We start from the raw sequence: 21,566 nt of genomic DNA on the forward strand, positions 1-21,566 counted from the left end.
CAACATTGTAAATCAACTATACTTGAATAACTTTTTTTTTTTTTAATTATTTTTGGCTGCATTGGGTCTTCGTTGCTGTGCGTGGGCTTTCTCTAGTAGTGGAGAGCAAGGGCTACCCTTCATTGCGGTGCGTGGGCTTCTCATTGCGGCGGCTTCTCTTGTTGTGGAGCACGGGCTCTAGGTACGCGGGCTTCAGTAGCTGTGGCACGTGGGCTCAGTAACTGTGGCTCACTGGCTCTAGAGCACAGGCTCAGTAGTTGTGGCACGTGGGTTTAGTTGCTCCACAGTACGTGGGATCTTCCCAGACCGGGGCTCAAACCTGTGTCCCCTGCATTGGCAGGCAGATTCTTGACCACTGTGCCACAGGGAAGTCCCTTCAATAACATTTTTTAAAAAGAAGTCAAAGGGAGTTTCTTTCCCAGGAAGAGCTGGCTCACAAAGGTGGAGGACCGGGGGCAGCCAAGAGAAGGTGCTTCTTTCCGATGCACTGTTCTGAAGTTCAAGGACATTATATGGGGCTGCACTGTGTAACCTGGTGCCAGGAGCACACACGGCTGCTGACATTTTGATTTAAATTAACTAAAGTAAAATAAAATCACACCTCCAGTTTTAAGTAGCACTAGCCATTTTCAAAGGCTTAGTAGTCGCATGTGGCCAGGCTAGATTTAGAACATTTTTCATCACAGCACCAAGGTCAACTGGACAACACTAATCTAAAGAAATCCAAAAAAACCTGGGTTCCTCAGCTTCCAAGGAGCTCTGAAATCAAAGGCTCCAAGGGATATGGAAGGAGAAGCAGGGCAGAAGCAGAAAAGAAGTCCCCCAGGAGAGATGTGCATACTGGCTAAGATGTCCTTGGAAATTAAAGCTCCATCCTGACTATCCTGACTTCATAAGGAATGTGTTTTATATTAAACGATTGGCCATCTGCAGTATTACAAGTGAGGGAGGGACAGAAGACAGTCAGGGATAGGGACTAGAGTTCCAGAGCAAACCCATAAGCTGTGAGCGGCAGCGCAGAAGGTTCCAGAAGTGAGAAAAAATGGACCAAACTAGGTTTGCAACAAGCTGGCACCTGGGAGGGCTCAAGTCAGCTGACGCCACCTCTCAAGATGCAAACCCCTCTACCCAAGACAATACACTGCTCACGAAATAAGGCCTGTCTGACTCCTAAGGTACCAAACAGTTCTTATTAAACCCCATTTCAACGGCTGGAACCAAATCCAGAGTGAGGCACACAGATCATGTTTCCATTCAGAGCCCACATAAGCCTACAGCAAGGAAATGAACATTTCAGGAAAAATACTGGCCTTTTTTTTTTTTTTTTTCCCAAGGTTTTTGGGAGGGTGTAAGTCACAGCATGCCAAAGAAGGGTGAGTTCCCAGAAGAACACAGCAGAGAGGTGACCAAGGGGGGAGAATTTATTCACAGGGGAAAAATCCCAGTGCCCTCCGGGAAGCCACTTCCACTGGACGCTTTTGAAGGAAGCTGATCCCAATGAAAAGCATTCCTTCAGAGCAAGTTTTTTCCCTGAGATTTCTACCTGCTTCTTTAACTTCTCTACCTGGTTTTCCAGCAGGAATGGTTTATGATCCCTAGCTCTCCATGGGCAGAGACCTTAAGCATATTTTTCTCCTGCAAGACAACACTACTTGTCCAGCCCTTTAAAGATTAAAACTAAAAACACAGATAATAAATAATAATAAAAGAGGGTATTATAATTAGTGTGTATTGAAAAGAAGGTATTATAATTAGAGTGTATTGCTATTGAGTATTTCCATAAACATTAGGATATCATGGATCCAGGACAGAGACAGTCTCTAATTCCAAAGGACAGGAATGGAAAGGTGCAAATAATTCAATCTGTTCCCCTAAGAAATGACCTGATTATCCTCACTGGAAGACTTGAGGAGAATGGGAATTTCAAGGATATGACTGTCCTGTCCATTATGGTAGCCAATAGCCCCATGTGGCTATTTACATTTAAGTTAATTGAAATAAAATAACATAATTCAGTTCCTTAGTTGCACCTGCCACATTTCAAGCCATATGTGGCTAATGGTTACCACAGTGGACAGTGCTGATATAAGATATGGTCACCACTGCAGAAAGTTCTACTAAACAGGGCTGCTCACCAAGACAGCTACATAATTTGTCCCAATAACATCATAGAGATTATGAAGTAAAAAGCTCCCTGAATACCACGTTTCTGGGCTATTGGCATTCTTCTCCACCCTAGTGAATTCCTTGCAGAGGGTTATGTATGTTGTACAATCAAACCAACCTCCCAGGGCTCAGGCCCATTCAAATGGCATCAGATATAATAAAAGGATTCCATTGAGGCTCTCCTCAATTGAAACTCTAAATTCTTTAGATTTCTAAAAGTATGAAGTGTATGTTTGAGTTACCCGTGGTGCAGACATGCCAGGAAAATATCTCTGAGTGAGACTTGGTAAAAGAAAGTGCTCCCTTGGAATTAATGAATCTGTGCCCTTGTTTGTTTTTTTTGTTTGTTTTGTTTTATTTTGTTTTGTTTTTTTCCTTGTTTGTTTTTTCACACCATATTTCAGAGGAGTCAGCAGGCTGTGCGTGGAGTGAGGTCTAGATGGAACCTGAGGATAGGTGGGGGTACCAAAGGTTCTGGGACTCTTCAGAGCTTCCCTATATATCTTCTGAGGTGCAATGAAGGAACTATTGTTTTAAAAAATCATGAAGTGTTTGGGGAAGGGAAGGATTGGGAGTTTGGAGTTAGCAGAGGCAAACCATTACATATAGAATGGATAAACAACAACGTCCTACTGTATGGCACAGGGAACTATATTCAATATCCTGTGATAAACCATAATGAAAAAGAATATAAAAAATAATATGTATATGATAACTGAATTGCTTTGCTGTGTAGCAGAAATTACATAACATTATAAATCAACTATACTCCAATACAATTTTTAAAAATATATTTTTAAAAAAATCATGAAATGCTACTGCTGGTGGAACCCTAGCCCCACCATGGGGTCAGAAATAAGGGTCCAGGAGCTGACTTGATGCGTAGGGAGGTTGTGACGGGCCCCCCTGCCTTCTGCTCATTGCAGGAGCATGATGGGAAAAGAAGAAAGGGGTCCACTGCCTGAACATCACACACTCCTGGCCTTGCAATGGTTTTAGGATGACATGCCCCTACTTATGATTTGCTAGTGACTGGAGAATTAAGCCTAAACAACATGGCCTGGCATTGAAGGCCCCCATAATCTGATTACCTTTCTGCTAAAAAACCCATTATCAGAAATCCTTTGATATGTTAACGCCTTCTGCCTTCCTCACCCCTGGCATTTCTACCTTCTCCCAAGATCTACTTGTGCAAGGCCAAGGGATCACCCCCAAGGTGCCTGCCCAGGCCCCGGAAAGAGTTCAGCGCCTCTGCCAGCAGCTGTGAGCTTGACTGTGACCAGGAGAATGGCTTCTCCAAGGAGGCCTGATGCCCACTTTGGCTGCGGTCTGGGCGCTGGAGGTCGGCCTCTGTGTGCTCGGCGGGCACACACCACAGGCAGGCGTCTTCCCAGCTTCCCCTGTTTCCTTGCGGCAAACGCAGAAGCGTGACTCCGGCTAACAAATGGACAGTGGTGCCACTGAGTGGTACTTAGCCCTTCAGATGCAGGTCAACCATTTCCCCCTTTGGAAGGTCATCAATCTCCAACCCAACCCAGAGAGTTCTGCCTCCTTTGGCCTTGACTTTTAACCACCTTTATGGTGAGGTAGGCCTGTATTTACCCCACTCTGCAGGTGAGTTTCCAGAATTAAAGGGATTTTGATTCTCCTACAGCTCTATAACAAAACCTTGCTCTTGTTATACAGGATTTAAAGTCAGAAGATGTGAGCTTTTGAACCTGAAAAATGGTACTTCTTTGCTAGGAGACATCAAGTAAGCCCCTTGGTCAAATTCTCCATTTGTAACCTAGCTGAGTGGGTTCCACATGAGAATCACCTGGGGATCTTTTGAAACAATACTGATGCCAGGGCCCGACCCCAGGGCAAATGAATCGGAACTTTTAGGGGTTTGGCTCAGGCATCTAAAAGCTCCTTAGATGATTCTAATGTGCAGCCAGAATTAAAAAAATAAATACTGTTCAGGGAGGATTTATTCTATATGGAGTGAAGAACTCACTGGGGACAAACTTAGGGCGTAGAGACAGAGGCATGGCAGTACCGGACAGAGGTGCCAGGTCTACCAGCCATGTTTCCCCACTCGGCCTGCTGTTAGGAAAATCACAGACTGCATTAATACTGTACCTTATTATAAATGTATACAGGTAGGGTCAAGTCCAACCCAAGCAATCTTATGTGACTCATAAAAAATCTTTCTGGGATGAGGCAGGGATCATAAACACAATGGCCCCAAGGCATTCGGTTGCTATTGTACAAATTCCTTCCAGGAAGATCATTTTTAGATTAATTTTTAAGCACAGATTTTACAAGTTACTATCATTTAAAGGGTGGAAATCCTCTGCCAATCACCAAGGGGACAATAAGCTTAAAGGAAGGTCTGTTTGAAAGATCTGAGGAGCAGGCTTCCTGAGAAAGCTGAATTTCTCAAGTGTTCTGACCCCATGAGGCAAAATGAACAGCGAGTTCAAGGAGACGAACGTGAGAAAGTGTATCTCCCTTTAGAGAAACTAGCAAAGAAGTTAATAAGATACACAGTTCCTTAGATCAGAGTTAACAGTTGTAGATAAGCTTTTCCTTCAGAAAATCACAAAGCTAAGTAGATAAAACACACACAAAAGATAAGTTTTAAGTCAACATGTTCCTGCAACGTAATTTCTCTTCCTAGTCTTTGGGATGTTTTTCTTTTTCATTCTATTTAAACAAACATATATTGAGTACCATCTATATGATAGGTCTAAAAAAGGATCATTTCTGAAATGTTCAAAATGTGAGTATTTTCCTTCGTACAATTACATTTGCATTAACAGGAATCAGTATGTAAAAACAATAATTTTTAAAAGGATTATATAAAAGGCATTATTCCAGAGGATTTACTACAAAATCCCTTTAAAAAAGAAAGTGCATAAAAGGTAACACTGAAATGTATTATAGTTTGAAGAAAATCTCTCCAATTATAATACAAATTCATGAACCCAGTCATTATGTAAAGAAGCTCATCTGTTCTAGGAAACATTCACTGAGGAGGAAGGATCAGAATGATCTGTGGTCCCGAGTCCAGGAAGTCATCCCGACGGATCTGGTGGGGGAGAAAAAGAGGTCCATGTGACAGACAGGGCTGCTTCAATGCGTTTCCTTAACCGACATTAATTAAAACAACAACACAACCCAACTTCTTTTTTTATGTTGTGGGGAAAATAACATTTATATAGAGCACGGTGCAGGAAGCAGGAATCTAAATTAGCTTTGCGTGCTGGCAGCCTGAATAATGCTTCTGCCAAGAGGTTATTTTTTTACCAAATCCTTTCAAAATGTCACAGTCACAGGCACAGTCTTCGCTACTCCTCAAGGTATAACTTCTTTAATATCAAAGTAATTTTTTTTTTTTAATATCAAAGTAATTTGACCAAACATTACATGTCTAATGTCACTCGTGTTCTGCCAGTCTAAACAATTCTGTTCTTCCCTCCATCTTTTTCAGACATCCATCTTTAAGAAGATCTGTGAAGGAACCCCAGACAGTCCTTCACCTCTGGGCCTTCCTACATAAAGACCCCCATACCCCTGACCATGTCATGCACCTTGAAGCTCTGGGGAAGAGCAAACCTACAGGACTGGGGCAATGGCCACAGGTTTTTATAAATGGCAACATCTGCCTCCTGATAATGGTGACATAACCCTCAGAAAGCAGACCGCATGGTGTTTAAAAGAGAAACTGTCCCCACAAGAAAAGGGGAAAAAGAAAATGACTCACGACATAGTCTGAACTCCAGTAAGACTGGTGGACAAAACCCTCAAAGAAATGTCTGGCAGAAGGTAATGCTCCAGTCCTAAATGCAGCTTCTCAGGTTCAAGGCAAAACAACGAGGCTTCTGATGCCAACCCTTCCGTCCCCTCTTTTGTTACGGAAACATAAAAACACAATGGGACCAGAGTTTTGATCTTATATTTACTTAGAAATTAAGCGGCGAGGGAATACAATGACTAAAAACAGTAAAATGATGAAAAGACAAATGACACTTTATGATGCCTCGGGTGGTTTCACCTTTCTGGGCCTCCGTTTCCACGTATGTCAAATGGGATAACTAGACTCATCTCAGAGGGTTGTTTCCAAGGTTACAGGTGACAGGCAAGGGAAAGTGTTTTACAGATAACAAAGCACTCTATGAACGTATGGGATTATTAAAAAACTATTATAATCAGACATGGTCAATATGTTTTCTTCAAAGTTATCTGACTAGATTTTTTCCACTGGTGTTCTTTCCCCCATCAGTCTCAATGATAGTAAAGTTATTCAAATCACTTCTCTTTTCTGTTTCCCTGGCACTAGTTTTCCATCTTCCTGGACAAGTAAGTAAATGACTAGTTTTACAACGTTTGTTGTGCTTTTAATTTTCATTTAACAGCTATTTTAACAATGAAAGACACAGTATATGTTCCCAAGAGATACGCACCAGAAGGCGGTTGGCAGAAATGTTCACTGAAATAGGGTCCTTCCATTGCAGCCCTGGTCGCTGCTGATAAAAGGCACACAAGCCAGTAGTGTCCTGAGGTTTATGCGGCTGCTTTCAACCAGCACAATCCTCAACTATCCACCCTCATCTCTTGGTTTTCTTATAACTTCAAGACCCTTCAACTGAGAAAGCATGATGGCCATGTCTGCTTCCATGGGCTTCTTGTGTAACCCGGGAAGATGATTTAAGAAAAGTGCCAAGACTTTTCAGGGGCTTGCTCCAAAAACTCTCCTGAACATAAATTATTTTAGAGTACGGGTCATCATCAAAACAGACCATTGTATCAGAGGTCAAGTACTGTCTGGGGCTTCATTTTCCAGAACTTAAAGCTAAATGTGTAAATAAAGACATACAGAGAAGAACAAAACTGCTTTGACTGGCAGAACACAAGTAACATAGACACCTAACATTCAGTCCATTGCTTTTACACAAAAGAAAAGCAAAGCCAATAGGCTTAGAGCAGAGGGGGTTCAAGTTTGTTGGGGCTCCAACAGTTATTCAAGAAGTAACCACTGAACTGTTAAGAAACCAGATTCCCTCCTGGGCCCTGAAGACATGAGAAGCATCTCATTCACAAACTGGTAACAGGAAACACTCTGAGTTTGACAAACTGCTTTGCAAAGTGCTGAATAAATATAAGTGATTCTATAATTGCCACACACATCCCCACCAACACCACCATCAAAATCTTGGAAGATTCATGTTTTCAACAGTTTTGAGAGCTCACCAACAGTACATCAAACTAAAAGTATTCTCTGCCGACACAGATGTAGAGAACAAACGTATAGACACGAAGGGGGCAAAGTGGTGGGGTGGGAGGTGGTGGTGGGATGAATTGGGAGATTGGGACTGACATGTATACACTGATGTGTGTAAAATAGACAACGAATAAGAACCTGCTGTATAAAAAAATAAATTAAATTAAATTAAAAAAAAAAAAAGTATTTTCTGCCTAGTCAGTGCCACAGAAACATTAAGACACAAATTTCTTATTTCGCCTCCTTTTCCCCCATGGATAAAGCAGAGAGGGCATTGCTAATGCATGTCTACATAATTTTATGAAGTCTGCCCCAGAGTTTCCACAGAGGGGTGTTCAGGGGTGATGACTCAGGTGGAAGGGGGGGGAGGCGTGTCTGGAAGCCGTGCTGACCAAGGAAGCGCAGTAGTGATGGAGTCTAGACAGCAGGGGGCTGTGGAGGCCACAGTGACGGAGGTGCTGAGACCTTCCAGGACTTCTTTGGAGACCCATCCATATTAAGCGCCCACCTCAGGCAGCCTTCCTGCCTAAGTCTCCTGAGCATGTGCTGTTTTACCAGGGCTTGCCCAAAAGTGCAACCAGGAGTCCCCTTGTATGTGGGATGTCTTGCATCAGGCAGGCGGAAGGATGTCTTCAGCCGCTCTCCACTGCCCCAATACCCCCCTATTCAACGGCCCCTTCTCCAGCCATCCCAACACAGGAAATAACCTGCGAGTCAGAAAATGAAAGGCAGGACTGGCAAAAAAAAAAACAAAAAACACCAAAAAACCAAACAAAAAACACCATCCTAGGTCAGGTGGTGTGATTTGCTTTCTGACTTTTCCTGGCCTCTGCAGTCATAACACGTTGAGCCCTCTAAAAGATGCACACAAGAAGATAAATGAATCAAAGGCAGGCTGTGATGGATGGAAAAACAACAGCCCTCCCCACCCACAGACTGCAGCTCCCCTGAATTCACAGAAAATAAAGGCTGAACACGCAGAAAACCTCCACTGTAAAGGGCAACTTACACAAATCAGAACGTTCGAGATTTCCCACAAGCCCACGGTTCTCTCACACACCACCACACGTGGCTATAAATAACAAAGCCCTTGACAACACACTTGGGGGAAAGGCAGGCAGTCTAGCAAAAAAAAAAAAAAATCTTGTCACCCCCATGTTGCATTTATAAGCACCGTCCCTGGCCTTTAAAAGCAACGAATTCCAAACAGCAACAATCTTTCAGTGACAATGCATGCTGAGCGCCAGGGAAGAATCAGACAGACTGTTCTCCCTCAAAGAGCTTTCCTCCTAGGAAGGGAGTTAAAACACACACACGTCCAGCCACAGGGAGCTGCCCACCAGGGCCGCCCGAGAGGAAGCCAGGCCTGATGGAGAGGCTGTGAAGGGGAGAAATAGGACAAATCCAACTGCAGACCTGACAGAAGAAGTGGGGTTCGGCCAAGCATTGGCTCAAAGGAACAGAGGTGCTGTAGGGCATGAAGAGAGAATGGGAAAATCGTGGGGAGCAGAGGAGTCACAGGTTAGAAAAGCTGAGTAAAACCAGGGCCTGAGGATGCACGAGGGCAGAAAGGGGGCTGGGGGAGAGGCTGGCACCGTCCAGGCCTCCGGTGATCTAACTTACGCTGGGGCCCTCCTCTGTGTCCTAGGAGCCAGGGATGCCCTGACCTCAAAAAGGAAGCAAGGGCCACGCAGTCACCTAGGATCCATGCAGAGGATCCCCAGAAGGCTTCCAGCAGGTCACCTATTCAACGTGACATCTGAGGGGCAGAGTTAACTGATGGCGACGTATTGTGTATTGAAGAGATGAAGGGTGTCCACGGGCAGAAACCAACGAGGAGATCCTTACAGATGACAGAAAACAGGAGCTCAGACTTGCATTGTGGTAGCATAATATAAGAGCAAAACTGCATTTCCTGTAACTATGTTCCTGTTGTAAATAATGTCTGATGAAGAGATTCTAGGTATTAAAATCTGAAAGTTATTCTGATAAGTTGAAGTTGAGATCTGATGAAACAGGAAGCAACATGAGACCAGGTTGCAATGGGAAGTATTTTCTGTCTTTGTTTTTGCCAAGTAAGATGTCAAGAGAAAAAAAAAAAGTCAGGAAATAAAATTATTTGGAAAAATCAGAAAGTAGTTGTGAGAACCGGTTGTTGCAACTGACAGGGACCCATAATTCTTGAAGACAAAAGTAACTGAGGTGCAAACATGGCCTTATGTTGAGTAAAATACAGAAGCTCATCAGTGAGAAAGCCAGCCATGGGGCTCTCAGAACAGTCTAAAATTAATGTTGAAGGATTCAAGAAAAATTGAGTCCTCACTGAGCACTGACCAAATAACATTCTCAAGACAAAAGAAGAAGATTTTTTTTTTAAATGTTGAAAAGTAGAACCACTTCCTGAAAATCCTGACATTAATTCAGTAATTTATTGGAGACATACTTTGCATACAAGGGAGTGCAACATATTTTAAGAAATGCCGAGGTGTAATAGCTCCAAACTGATTTAAGGCCTACAGATGTCAAGGTGGTCTGTGATTAAACACCTAAGGAGTAAACATGATGAATGGTGTGAGTTCAGCAGAGAAAAGGATTCCTGGGAGCTACACTTGGTGGTCAAGGGACATTGAGTGGAGGAAGCAGCCTAGAAGGATGCTTTGGGAAAAGAGATGGGTTAAAACCCACTCGTTAACTGACTCGCCCTCAGCAAATCTCTCTCCTGCTAGCCTTAGAGCATTACTTACCCCCAGTTAAAATGGGCCCTGTAGCTGAGGAGGAGTCGAAGCACCTTCATAAAATGGGCAGCTACCCTTCCTTGAATCCTTCTCTTCCTCAGTGACAGAAACAAGTCTGACCTGACACACTGAAATCTCTGCACTTGACACCCCTGTGGAAAGGTTTTCATGCTGTTACAACAGTGCTTCTCAAACTTCAATGCACACACGAATCACTCGGGGGTCTTGTTAAAATGCAGATTCAATGCCATAGGTCTGGGGAGGGGCCCGACACTCTGCATTTCCCATAACCCTCAGTGACGCGGATCCTGCTGGCGGCTGGACCACCCTTTGAGTAGTAAAGTGCTGGAGCATCTTTAGTGGCTGTTATCAGGGGATGGTAGAAAGGCATCATTTCTGAGCTCAAGATTCGGGCCTCAAGGCATACTCTAAGTCATAAAAAGTAGATGTGAAAAGGAGAATGAGGCTCCTGGAGAGTGAGAAAGTAGAGCCAGCAGGGCTGCAGGAGGAGGGGATGGAAAACAGAAGAGGGCAACAGAGGAAAAGGCTGGCTGGCCCGCTGCTCATTAGAATAAATAGGAGGTGACAAGAAAGAAATTATAAGAAAAAAAGTAAGAGTGCCCAGGGTGTGTTGAGAGTGTTAGAAAGTATTTTAGGAACAATGAACTTCAAGGGATTCCAGAATAGTGAATACAAAATGTTACTCTTGGGTGTTTTTGTCCCTTCTCACATATGGTCTTTCTCTTTTTTTTTTTTTTTTTGCCTAATACTCTGGGTTTTAGAGAATAAAACATAAACGTGAGCTGTAGCAACAAGACCGTCATTCAAAGCAATAGTTAGAAGAGTCCTCCACTGCTGACTATACAAATGCGATTATAGGACTCACAGTTACTCCCCTGCCTAAAACAGCAGTCTGAAAACTGCCAATGTGGAGCAAATTCTGTCTTCTCTGAGAATATTTTAAGAAAAGAGGTGGAGAAATTTTTGAAAGGCAAGACAAGACTATATTCAGACAAGTTTCCTTTTTTTCCCAAAGAAACGCAGACGCTCCTTTAGGGCTTTCTTTCTTTTCCTAGACATAGCAAAGCATTTCATAATTCTCTAACTTAGGAAAACCCTTCACAGACATTCTCACCAGCTCAAAGAAAGGAGAGGATGCAAACACCGTAATTAACCAGAGGGAAATGGTATTCCCACCCAAACCAAGACAGCCTTTCTTCAGCAAGGAGAAAGTGGGAGCTGCAGTAAACATGCCCTTTAGTTAGGACGTCTGCTCAGGCACCTGCACTAGGAACATTCCAAAATAAACGTGGCTTCTCTCTTTTTTAAACAGCAGTTGTCTCCAACAAACTCCAATTGGATGTTTGTGGTATGTGTTAGTTCCAACCTGTGATGACTTTCGATAGTTTTCTATTTTGATTAGCTAAGGATTATGTTTTCTAAGTCAACAACAATGATTTCCTTTACTAACATCCAGAATTAAACATTTGGGAACATAAAAAGGTAAAAATCTCATCTAGTTCAATGCTTGTCACTATACACAGAAGAAAAATGAGACCCAGGGAGACCAAAGGAGGTAACCAGGTCCCCCAGACACCTTGATTGCTAGTATGACAGGGTTTAATCTTCACCAGCTGTCTCCGAGGCAGATTCTTAATCTCAAACTAAGGGTCAGAGCTGGATTAGAGAATTCAAGATCAAGGTTTTGTGATCATTACACATTTGCAACTTCTTTTCTGTTTGGTATGGGGCCTCTAAACTAGGAAAATGATGAAGAGGTTAGGGAAAAAAAAAGCGTTTTGGTTTGGTGATGTAACAATGCAGACCCCAGAGTATTTGGATGGGGTTGGCGGTGAGGAGCACTTTGAATTTATTTTCTAAGCCAACCAGCAAATCCTGCCATTAGGCATGTAGTCAGGTATTGTGGAAGTCGAAGCTTATAAATTTCAGGGGCACTCGTTAAGAAAAAGAATATAAAAATTAAGAATAGAAATTTAGGTATGAAAGAGAATAGTTAGAATTTAGAGTGGCAGCTTACACATTACAAATTTTAAGAGGCTGCAGATACCACAAATATAAAAGTTAAAAGAAAACAAATATTTTTATTAATTAACTGCCTGATACACCTCTGAAATATTATTGCTACATTTTTTGGTTACATTCTCTTTGATCACCTCTTCCAATGATATTTCACGATATTCTCTTTAGGGAAAATTTAAAATAATTCAATCTTTCCTCTAGAACTGTTGATCAGAATTTGTAATTTATTCTTGAGATAACTTGGAAGTTTTTTCCAGCTTCATAACTCATTATAAGTAATGTCATATAAATGTTTTGGGAAAACCTCTATGAAGTTGCTTTTCCAGGTGAGCTGTAATATTCAGGGCATTGCAAGATGTCTTAAATATTCTCTACCTTGATAACACTCGTTAACCACATTGCCAGGGCCCCTCCCAGAGCCAGGAGGGGGCCTGCACCAGGGAGAAGCCTTGAGGTTCCAACCACATCATGGTAAATCCACCTTGGCACACCATATATATCCCCCACCTACTTATGCATCCTTGAATTCCCCCAATTCTTCCAAATAAAGTGCCTGTTCTATTCAGAATACCTACTAAATTCCTTGATGGCATAACTATGCCATGATTCAGGCAGGACTGCATCACCTGATGTGTATATTTCATTTTTCCCATCAAGGTCACAAGACAGGCCTAACATTTGACTACCTGGTGTACGGATCAAACGTTATTTTATTTACCTAAACAAATTACATGGGATAACGTATGAAGAACACCAAAGCATTAGAAAAATGTTGGATCTTACCATTATTTCTCTTAACCCCTAGAGTCTCCCAGCACCCACGCTATAATGGAGAAGTGGTTTGTATCAATCGAGGCAGCCTGGTGCAGTAGAGCCTAGCACTTAGGGTCTAGGTCCCCAAACCAGACCATCTCAGGTTCAACCCCAGCCTAATCATTTGCTAATTGAGTGGCTTTAATTTCCCTGATCTCTAGAGGACTTACAATGAGCATTATGAAGTCGACCTTGCAGAGCTGTTTGGAGGTTAAATAACACACGTGAAGTGCTCAGCATGGTCCAGGCAGCAGCAGTTAGTGCAGCTACAATCATTACTATGCATTATCAGGAAACCTGCCCACAAAATCTCTCGAGTGAAGCTTCCTCAAGATAGTAACACCATTCAGAGGGGCATGAGCCACTGTCATCTCCTTCCATAGGAAAGTTCTGCAGAGTTTTAGGATCACCAGCGGTCATCCACAAAGAGGCAGAGTGAATTTCCTGCCACAGCAAATGAATCCTCCATGACGATTTACAACTTTAACAGATAAAGTGGCAAATATTGAAAATACGAACCTGACTCTGTATTTTCCTTCAAAGACACTCATGGTTGTTCTGCCAAGCCCCCAGCTCCCTGCGATGCACAGTTTTCACAATCCTATACCTTGTATAGTATCCTAACAGCTTTTTACTTCTTTATCTGTTCTGATATTCTTGTTTCCTTAAAAAGGCTTGAGAAGGCCATGGATCACTCAAATAAAACATTTACAATAAGAGAAGAAGACGTCCAGATAAGCTGCACCTTGCCTCATGTTCCCAATACCCAGAGAAAATGCAACCAAGGCACTGGGAAATCTTAAAGAAACTGTGTAAGTGAAATCCTGGATAGAACAAGTCAAATGAATACAGCTGAAGTTTCCTGCAGGAAAAGACAAGCCATGAAAAACTGAATTTCCCCAAGGAAATACGACACTATGATTACAGCCAAACTCTTAGCTTTTTCATTAATGAGCAATCTCTCTACTCTGGGGAAAATATGATATAATCAACAATAACTAATTTTGTACCTAACACCTCTGCAAAGGCGTGTTGTTGGTGCAGATCAATCCCCAGTGTTGGAAGACCCAGGGCGGGGGGACAAATGGTGGCCCACAGACCACAGGTCAGAATATTGAAAGTTATAAATCACACTGACAAACTGTTCAATAAAATAGGTTTTATCCTTCTACCCTGATTGACAAATGCACCTCCATAACGTCTTAGAAAAGACCAAGTTCAACTTCAAACTCTTGACCTGCTCAGAGACCAGCCCTGGAACTGGGGAAACACTGTCCCAGACCCGGCCAACAACCTACCTTCCTTTTTCCAGTGGCTGCTCCATCCGGCACCAAGAGGGACCTTGTAACATGTAAAACACCCAAGTTTTAACACTCACACACCCCCACACCCCACACATTCACAGCTGTCCCTTCACCACCCCTCAGGCCCACAGACCAGTGGCTACAATGGCCCTCAGGAAGATGGGTCCAAAGGTCCATGTAGGCTGTAAAAGTTGGTCCACGGCCATCTGAGCAGCATATTTTGGGTTTCCAGGTACCTGAAACTGATCTATAAAGGGGAGACTTTGGACTCAGAGGCCCAGGAGTCTCCTCACCCCATAGACAGAGGCTGACCAGAGAACAATAAAAGTAGTGCCCTCTAAATCCCAGAGCAGAGGCTCCTTTTGCCTGTATACTAGGCCTATATTTTAATTGAGCAGAAAAATTGGGGGGGGGGGAATATCTCATCAGAAAGGAGCAAAAATAAAAACGAGTCGCTTATCTTGAGAGCAGGCAGCCTTCCCCAGATACAATCTCACCCATCACATGCAATTGCCCTGAGCTAAGTCCATTCTAATGATCTATAGCTTCAGCCCTGTGAACAAAACACAGACGCTAGGAAACCCTAAAGAGGCCAAGCCGGAGATCCTAAATTGACCACAGGCAAGGAGGCAGTTGCTCCATGTTGAGTGCCAAGACCTAAAAAGCTGATTATGGCAAATAAAAGACAGATCCTTTTGGGAGGAGAAGAATATTAACCACCTACAAGTTTTCTAAAAGTCAAATCATCCCCCTTTGTGATACTGGATAAATTCTACTCTTCAAAATCATCCCCCTTTGTGATACTGGATAAATTCTACTCTTCCCACCCTCCCCAGCAGCTCTTCGAGGACTGTACACAGATGCTGGTCCTACATGCCTGGAATCTGGGGTTGCCAGTATATATCTCTGAAAACAGCGCATGTCCAGCTGCTGTCAATGGTCAAGGCACAGGTCACCCGCAGTGGGTCCCACCACCATGACGCCATTATCAGACTAGGAACAGCAGAGTTTTCTTGGGCAAAGAGACTCTACCCTATCCTGATTTTCTGTAGGACAATGACAATCAGGTGACAATCAGGAAGGAGGCAGATCATGCAAGCAAAGCAAATCATGATCTCAGGGGCACTGAATGGATATTAGATGGTAAGTTCCCCTTTCTAGAATATGATATCCCTTTACTCACTCCCTAACTTCCATCCCAACACACATACACACAGATACACCAAGGAAAAGGGCCGAGCAGAACACAAGGAAGACAAGGTTAGAAAACACACAGACACACACAGAGGCAAACGTCAAGTTGCCTTGTGCAGACTCTTATCTTCTCCATTTATAAAATAAAGGTAATGAAAATTATCTTGTCGGTTTCTTCTGAGGATTAAATTAGATAATAATGTCAGGCAGCTGGCTCAGAACAGGTTCTCAAATGTTACTTCTCCCTTCTCCCCACTTGTCCTTGAGATGAGCCAATTTACCTGCTTGGCTTCCCAACCCTCATGACACGCCAGGCAAGAAGGAGAATCATCGTTATCCTGCCTTGGTCAGAAGCCACAAGTAGGTAGGAAGCAACATATTACAAGGGAAAGAAGGAGTGCAAAACAAATGGTGAGCGTTCTTGCTGCTAATACCTATCTGCTAAATCATTTCTACTGAAAATCATGAGTTAATCTGCTGAAGCTGTACAGAAGGCCCCCGAGGGCAGAAGCCAACAAGGTGACAGAGTTATGCTTTTCTGTGGAAATTGGCTAAATAATGTCATGCTGTAGCCAGGAAGGACTTTTCCTCCACACCCTATTTTAAACTGTTTCGGTGGTTTGCATCAGACCTAAATAATAGCCACACTGCTCTTCTGCAGATAGCAGCTGCCCCAGGTCTGCACTTCCCTTAGACCAACTCACTTCACTGTTTATAAACCAAAACAGAAGACCCTGATGAAAAAAGAAACTTCAAAGCTAAGTTTAGATTTTGGCACTTCATTTTTAATGAAAGTCTCCTTTCAACAACCTTCTAGAAAAAAAAAAAAAGAGAGAGAGAAGAGTCAGTATTCACTGGCAAATGTCTTTGGTAAGACTTTGAAAAAGTTTTGCAATGGCTTTGACTGCCCTACATGAATTCAAATGTACAGCTAAAGAGGTTGGATGAAAACTTCTAGCAGCTTTCCATCATGTTTGTCAGAAGCTGACATGTTTGTCATCTTTTTCCATAGGTCATCAGAATAAAAGAACCAATAACACAGTATAAAACAGCCAAATTGCCTATTGAGATCAAAGCCAAACTATTCTCAGTTAAGATTTTACCATTCAGACCAAACACCCAACAAATAGTGACTGCCTGGTTGTGGAAATGCTCGACTGACTTTCAGTGCCTCTAGGAGGATGAACGGAGGCTCAGCTCAGCATTTCCTGGGTGCTAAGTGATATGCCAGGCACTGCCAGAGACCCTGGAGACAGAGAAATGAGTGGGACAAACCCAGTGCCTTTGAGAGAATGGGTAAGGGAGTCTCATCAAGAGCTAATTCTGTCTTACTATTGTTAGCAGCGAAAAGAGAGGCCTGTCCCCGGGAGGAGGGAACCTTTAGCTCCACCCAGGGCGTTGAAAGCAGGTTTGCTTAAGAATGACACTTAAGTCAAGTCTTAAAAGATGAATCTAAATTATCCAGGGTAGCAGGAGTTCCAGACAGACAGCAGCTTGAACAAAAGTGAGGTGGCCCAACTGGGGGCCCGGAATTAGGCAGGCACAGAAAAGAATAGATCAATGAAAAACACGTTCAGAGGGACAGTGGAGGGAATGGAAGGAAACACTCAACACCCAACAGAGTGGGCTTTTGACAAAGGGGTCTAGAGTCAATAATGCTTCCAAGTACACAGGGTTAAAATATACATCCTTCTCTGGGCCTCAACACCACCCCCCCCCCCCATATGTTAGACTCAACGGAGGCAAAGACCAGACCTGTCTTATTCACTCAGAATACTGTTTCCAGGTCTGAGCCTCCCGCCTGGCAAAAAGTGACATTCTATAGATACTGTTGAGAAGAAAGAAATGGGTAATGGCCACTTTCTGCAATGGCACCAATGAAGTGTCATTCTTAATTGGAAAAATATGGTTAAAAAAAAGAAAATTTTTAAAGTTGTGTTGATAACTGAAATGGAGACCATGTAGCAGGTATGCCGGCTCCACAGACAGCAATGAGGACTCATCATTTCAAGGTGGGGTGTTACCTTGAAAAAAAGGCAAGGAGGGACTTCCCTGGTGGCGCAGTGGTTAAGAATCTGCCTGCCAATGCAGGGGACACGGGTTTGAGCCCTGGTCCAGGAGGATCTCACATGCCACGGAGCAACTAAGCCCGTGCGCCACAACTACTGAGCCCGTGTGCCACAACTACTGAAGCCCATGCACCTAGAGCCCGTGCTCCACAAGAGAAGCCACCGCAGTGAGAAGCCCGCGCACCGCAACAAAGAGTAGCCCCCGCACTCGCCGCAACTAGAGGAAGCCCGTGCGCAGCAACTAAGACCCAACGTGGTCAAAAATACATAAATAAATAAATAAATAAAGGCAAGGAATCCAAAATGTGATGAGTATCTTATAGAAACCATAACTGGTTAAAAATAAATGGCCTAGAGGTAAAAAAATGTGCTTTCTGGGAACAAAAGCAAACAGACCAAAGATCAAATTCTGGACCTAGCAGTTTCCAGAACCCTGACAAAATCAGCAGTGATTTGGGGGAAGAAATTTATCCGTACAACACTTTTACCAACATTGAGTCCTCAACAAGGATCTCCTGTTAGGTATTCGAAAAGTAAAAGTTATAGTTTTCAGATCTGAAGAGTTGTCAAACATTTAGAGTTTTCCCCCAAAGAGCAATTGCTTAATTTTGGGCATTTAGGAAGAGTGAATCTACTAAGTCAAAAACAAAAACTAAAATATCTTTAAGTATGTATCTTAGTGAAGTTTGCTCTTATACTGAAGTCCTTGGCTCACTTGTCAATATACTAAATATAAGATGGATTTTTTAAGTAACCTAAGAGAAGGCTGTGAACAATCTCATTTCCTCTTATCTTACCATGCATTAATATATTTTGAAAAATGTAGTGACAGATTACCAATTACGTTAGGAAAATCCTGAAACCATTTACTTCCATAGAAAATGAAATGCAAGTGGAATTAGGTTTCCCACCTCCATTATAGCTACCTTTGACCTTCAACTATCTTCAAAATGTAATTTCACATGAATACTAATCCAAAATGATTCCTTAGTTCAACCATTTTGTGGCTTTAATTCCATAAAAATATGAAATCTGTGGCTTTTGTAACACTGTTTAAAAGCCCAAGTAAAAAGCCAGTTGGCTTTTAAGCTAATTGTTTAAAAGTGTGTATATAGATGAACTGAGATTGACTCATGAACTACTGAGTCTGGAATTTGCAAATCATAAATCTTATCCTCCTAAGCAAAGACTAACAGAATCAGGGCCCGCTAATTTCCTTCTTTCGTAATCTAAAACCAAAGTTTTAACGATTTTTAAGGTACACTGAAAATTAAGGGTGCCGTTTAAAATATTAGCAAAATATAACTCAGTTCTTAAGAGTTTGGTATATAATCAGAGAGTCGAACATCTGGTACTGCAAAGTAAGAAAGCTTCCAAGGATGAAACAGTGGAACTTTATTAGACTGTAGAACTCAAATTTGTGTTAGGATTTTTTTGTTTACAATAGTCCTTCCTCATTATCTTGAAAACTCCCATCTCCATGCCACCTTCAGTAAAAAAATATAACTTTCAAAAATTCTCAATCCACTTCAAGAACTGTGAAATGTCCCGTGTAGAAACTGGTCCATATTTCTTTTAGACAAGACCAAAGGTAAGTCTGCCTCTGGCCCTTGGTAAACAGAATGTGTGCCTCAGAGTGACGGAGGCTGTCAGATCCTCCACATTTCATCCCAAATCCACACAGGGCATCTCCAAGTTACCAAACAGGAGTAGAGAGACAAAAGATGTTAAAGATGAAGGGAACGTAAAATGATCCAAATCTAACCATGTCCTTTCACAGATGAGGAGACTGAGGCCCAGAAAGGTCCCAAAACTCCAAAGACTCCATTACCAGACCCCAGATGCAGGTTCTCAGTTCTGTAGCAAAGAGCTACAAAATTTCTAACTTCTAAGGTCTCAGGGGTTCGGTACTTTACATAACAAATACTTAAGAGTTCAATTCCTGCATTTTTCTCCCCTCAAAACCTCCTAGACACCAAGATCAGGTGGGCAGGGGGATTTATGATTTTAACCCTTCCGGTTTCATTTACACCAAACAATTGCACAGAACCTTCAAGACCGCAAGACGGGGTTGTCCTGCTCCAGGCAACATCTCCAGCACCTAACACCTAGCAGGCACTCAGTAAATAATACTCCGCCTTCCACCTGACAAGCCCCACTCCCTGCCGCATCCACGCCAGCCTGCAGTGGAGCGAGACAAGTTTCCTTTGGCAATCGCCCTTCTCCTTGAAACTTTGCTACAGCAACTCCGGGCCAAAAAGCAGGTCCGGGGGCATGTGGCCCTGGGCAAGAGCTGAGGATGGGGGCCCTGCCCTTTCGGGGCACTGGGCGATCCCGGGCCGGGGACCAGGTGTGCCCGCCGCTCGCTCGGAGGCCGCCCGGGCCGCGTCCTGCCTCCGCCGATCACCAACTTCTCAAACTTCCCTTTCCGGGGGTGGGGGCGGCCCGGGACGCAGCGCCCTTCCTGCCCGCACAAAGGGGGCCGGGCGCGCCCCGCGCCCCCGCCGAGACTACTTTCCTAGTCTTTGGAAAGAAAAACGCACCCGTCCCAGCGCAGGGTGCTGGGGCGCGGGCACCGGGGCCACGTCCCGGCTTCCGCCCGCCTCCCGGGCCGACTGTCAAGCGCAGCCCGGCGGGGCCCCGGGGACCCCGGCGCCAAGCCCGGGCGGGGGCCACTCACCCGACTTGGGAACGTGCGGCGGGATCGTGCTGGCGATGCGTGTCCACAGGACGATGTGCAGCGGCCACAGGCCCCCGAGCAGCCCCCGGCCCATGGCAGCCCCCGCCGCTCCGCATAGACCGGCCCGAGCGCGCACGCCGCGCCTCCGCGCCGCGCCCTGCGGACCCGCGCGGGGCAGCGGTGCGGCCAGATGTGGCGCCGCAGAGGGTGGCGGTGGGCGAGGCGCGGGGGGCCCGGCGGCCGAGGGGAGCTGCGCGGGAGGCCGGCCCGGCCGGCGGGTGCGCGCGCGGAGTGTCGTCGGGTCGGGCGCGCGAGTGACTCACGACTTCGCCCGGGCGCCGCGGGGGAAACAGGAAACTCCTCGCCAACAGCTGGGCAGGACCTCTCGCCGCCCCGAGCCTGCTCCCCGTCTCGGCTCCCGGTCCTCGCCCTCCCTCGCAGCTGCCAATCACGTCCCCGGGACCGGCCCCTCCGGGGCTTTGGCAAACTTTCAGCGGCCTCGCGCGTTCCCGCTCCGAAGATTGACTACGGAGCACTAAGTGCACACGTTCCAGAAAGTCACTGAACGCAGAGAGTGTCTGCGCTCTCCAAAGCGCCCCCACCAGCATCCTCCCCTTCCCCACAACCCTCTTCGGGCTGTTCCTAAGTGCTTCAGAGCTGGTTTTCAAACTCCAAGTGGCGACCCAAGAGTGGATGCTGAAGTCTAAGTTGTGAGCACTTTTTTTTTTTCAAGTAAAGTAGTAAAAGTATTTCCTCATTAAACTTTGTTTCAATTGTGTATGCCTAAACCATCACATTGTAAAATGTTTATTTTACTGTAGGTGGAAGTCCAGAAGTCTGTTCTCAAACTTCAATGTGCTCATGGACCCCCTGAAAATCTTGTTAAAATGCAGATTCTGCTTCAGTACATCTAAGAGGCAGCATTTCTGATAAGCTCTTAGGTGGTGCCTCCCATTTTGAGCCGCCTCTTTCTTCCTGGGGGTGACTCAGTGAGCAATTATAAACGACAAGCCATCCCAGAGTGATAATGGTAATGGGAAATGTTATCTTCAGAATGTATCAGGTATGGCAGAAAGTGTGAAAGTAAAAGTGGCCTGGGAGTCAGCTAAGTGCCAGGGTTTGCCTTCCAACACTGCCTGTGAAGGGACAGAACTCTGAGCCCCTCCCCTGCAAAAGGGGACATCGGTGGGAGCAGAACAGGACGAACTTTCAACTTTCTCTTCTTGCTAAGGTGACCAGGTTTGCCCCCAAACTATCCTGGTGTACATCTGGTTCAAAGTTGAATTATTAACAGAACCC

At 44.3% G+C, this 21,566-nt stretch overlaps 1 protein-coding gene and 1 long non-coding RNA gene across 2 annotated transcripts in view; one reads left to right on the forward strand and one right to left on the reverse strand.

Moving 5' to 3' along the window:
* LOC309608533 overlaps positions 1-20,257 on the forward strand; it is an 87,804-nt gene extending 67,547 nt beyond the window's left edge. Inside the window, exon 2 of the long non-coding RNA XR_014232932.1 lies at positions 5,642-20,257. This is a non-coding gene — a long non-coding RNA (uncharacterized lncRNA). The remainder of the gene's footprint in view (positions 1-5,641) is intronic.
* TGFBR2 (transforming growth factor beta receptor 2) overlaps positions 1-20,830 on the reverse strand; it is a 94,763-nt gene extending 73,933 nt beyond the window's left edge. The window contains exon 1 of the mRNA XM_082348608.1: positions 20,268-20,830. Within this exon, the coding sequence (XP_082204734.1) occupies positions 20,268-20,361 (94 nt within the window). The 5' untranslated portion in view covers positions 20,362-20,830. The remainder of the gene's footprint in view (positions 1-20,267) is intronic.
* Positions 20,831-21,566: the final 736 nt, after the last annotated feature.

This window comes from Balaenoptera borealis (assembly GCF_965194805.1).
Source record: "Balaenoptera borealis genome assembly, chromosome: 12".
Lineage (NCBI taxonomy): Eukaryota > Metazoa > Chordata > Mammalia > Artiodactyla > Balaenopteridae > Balaenoptera > Balaenoptera borealis.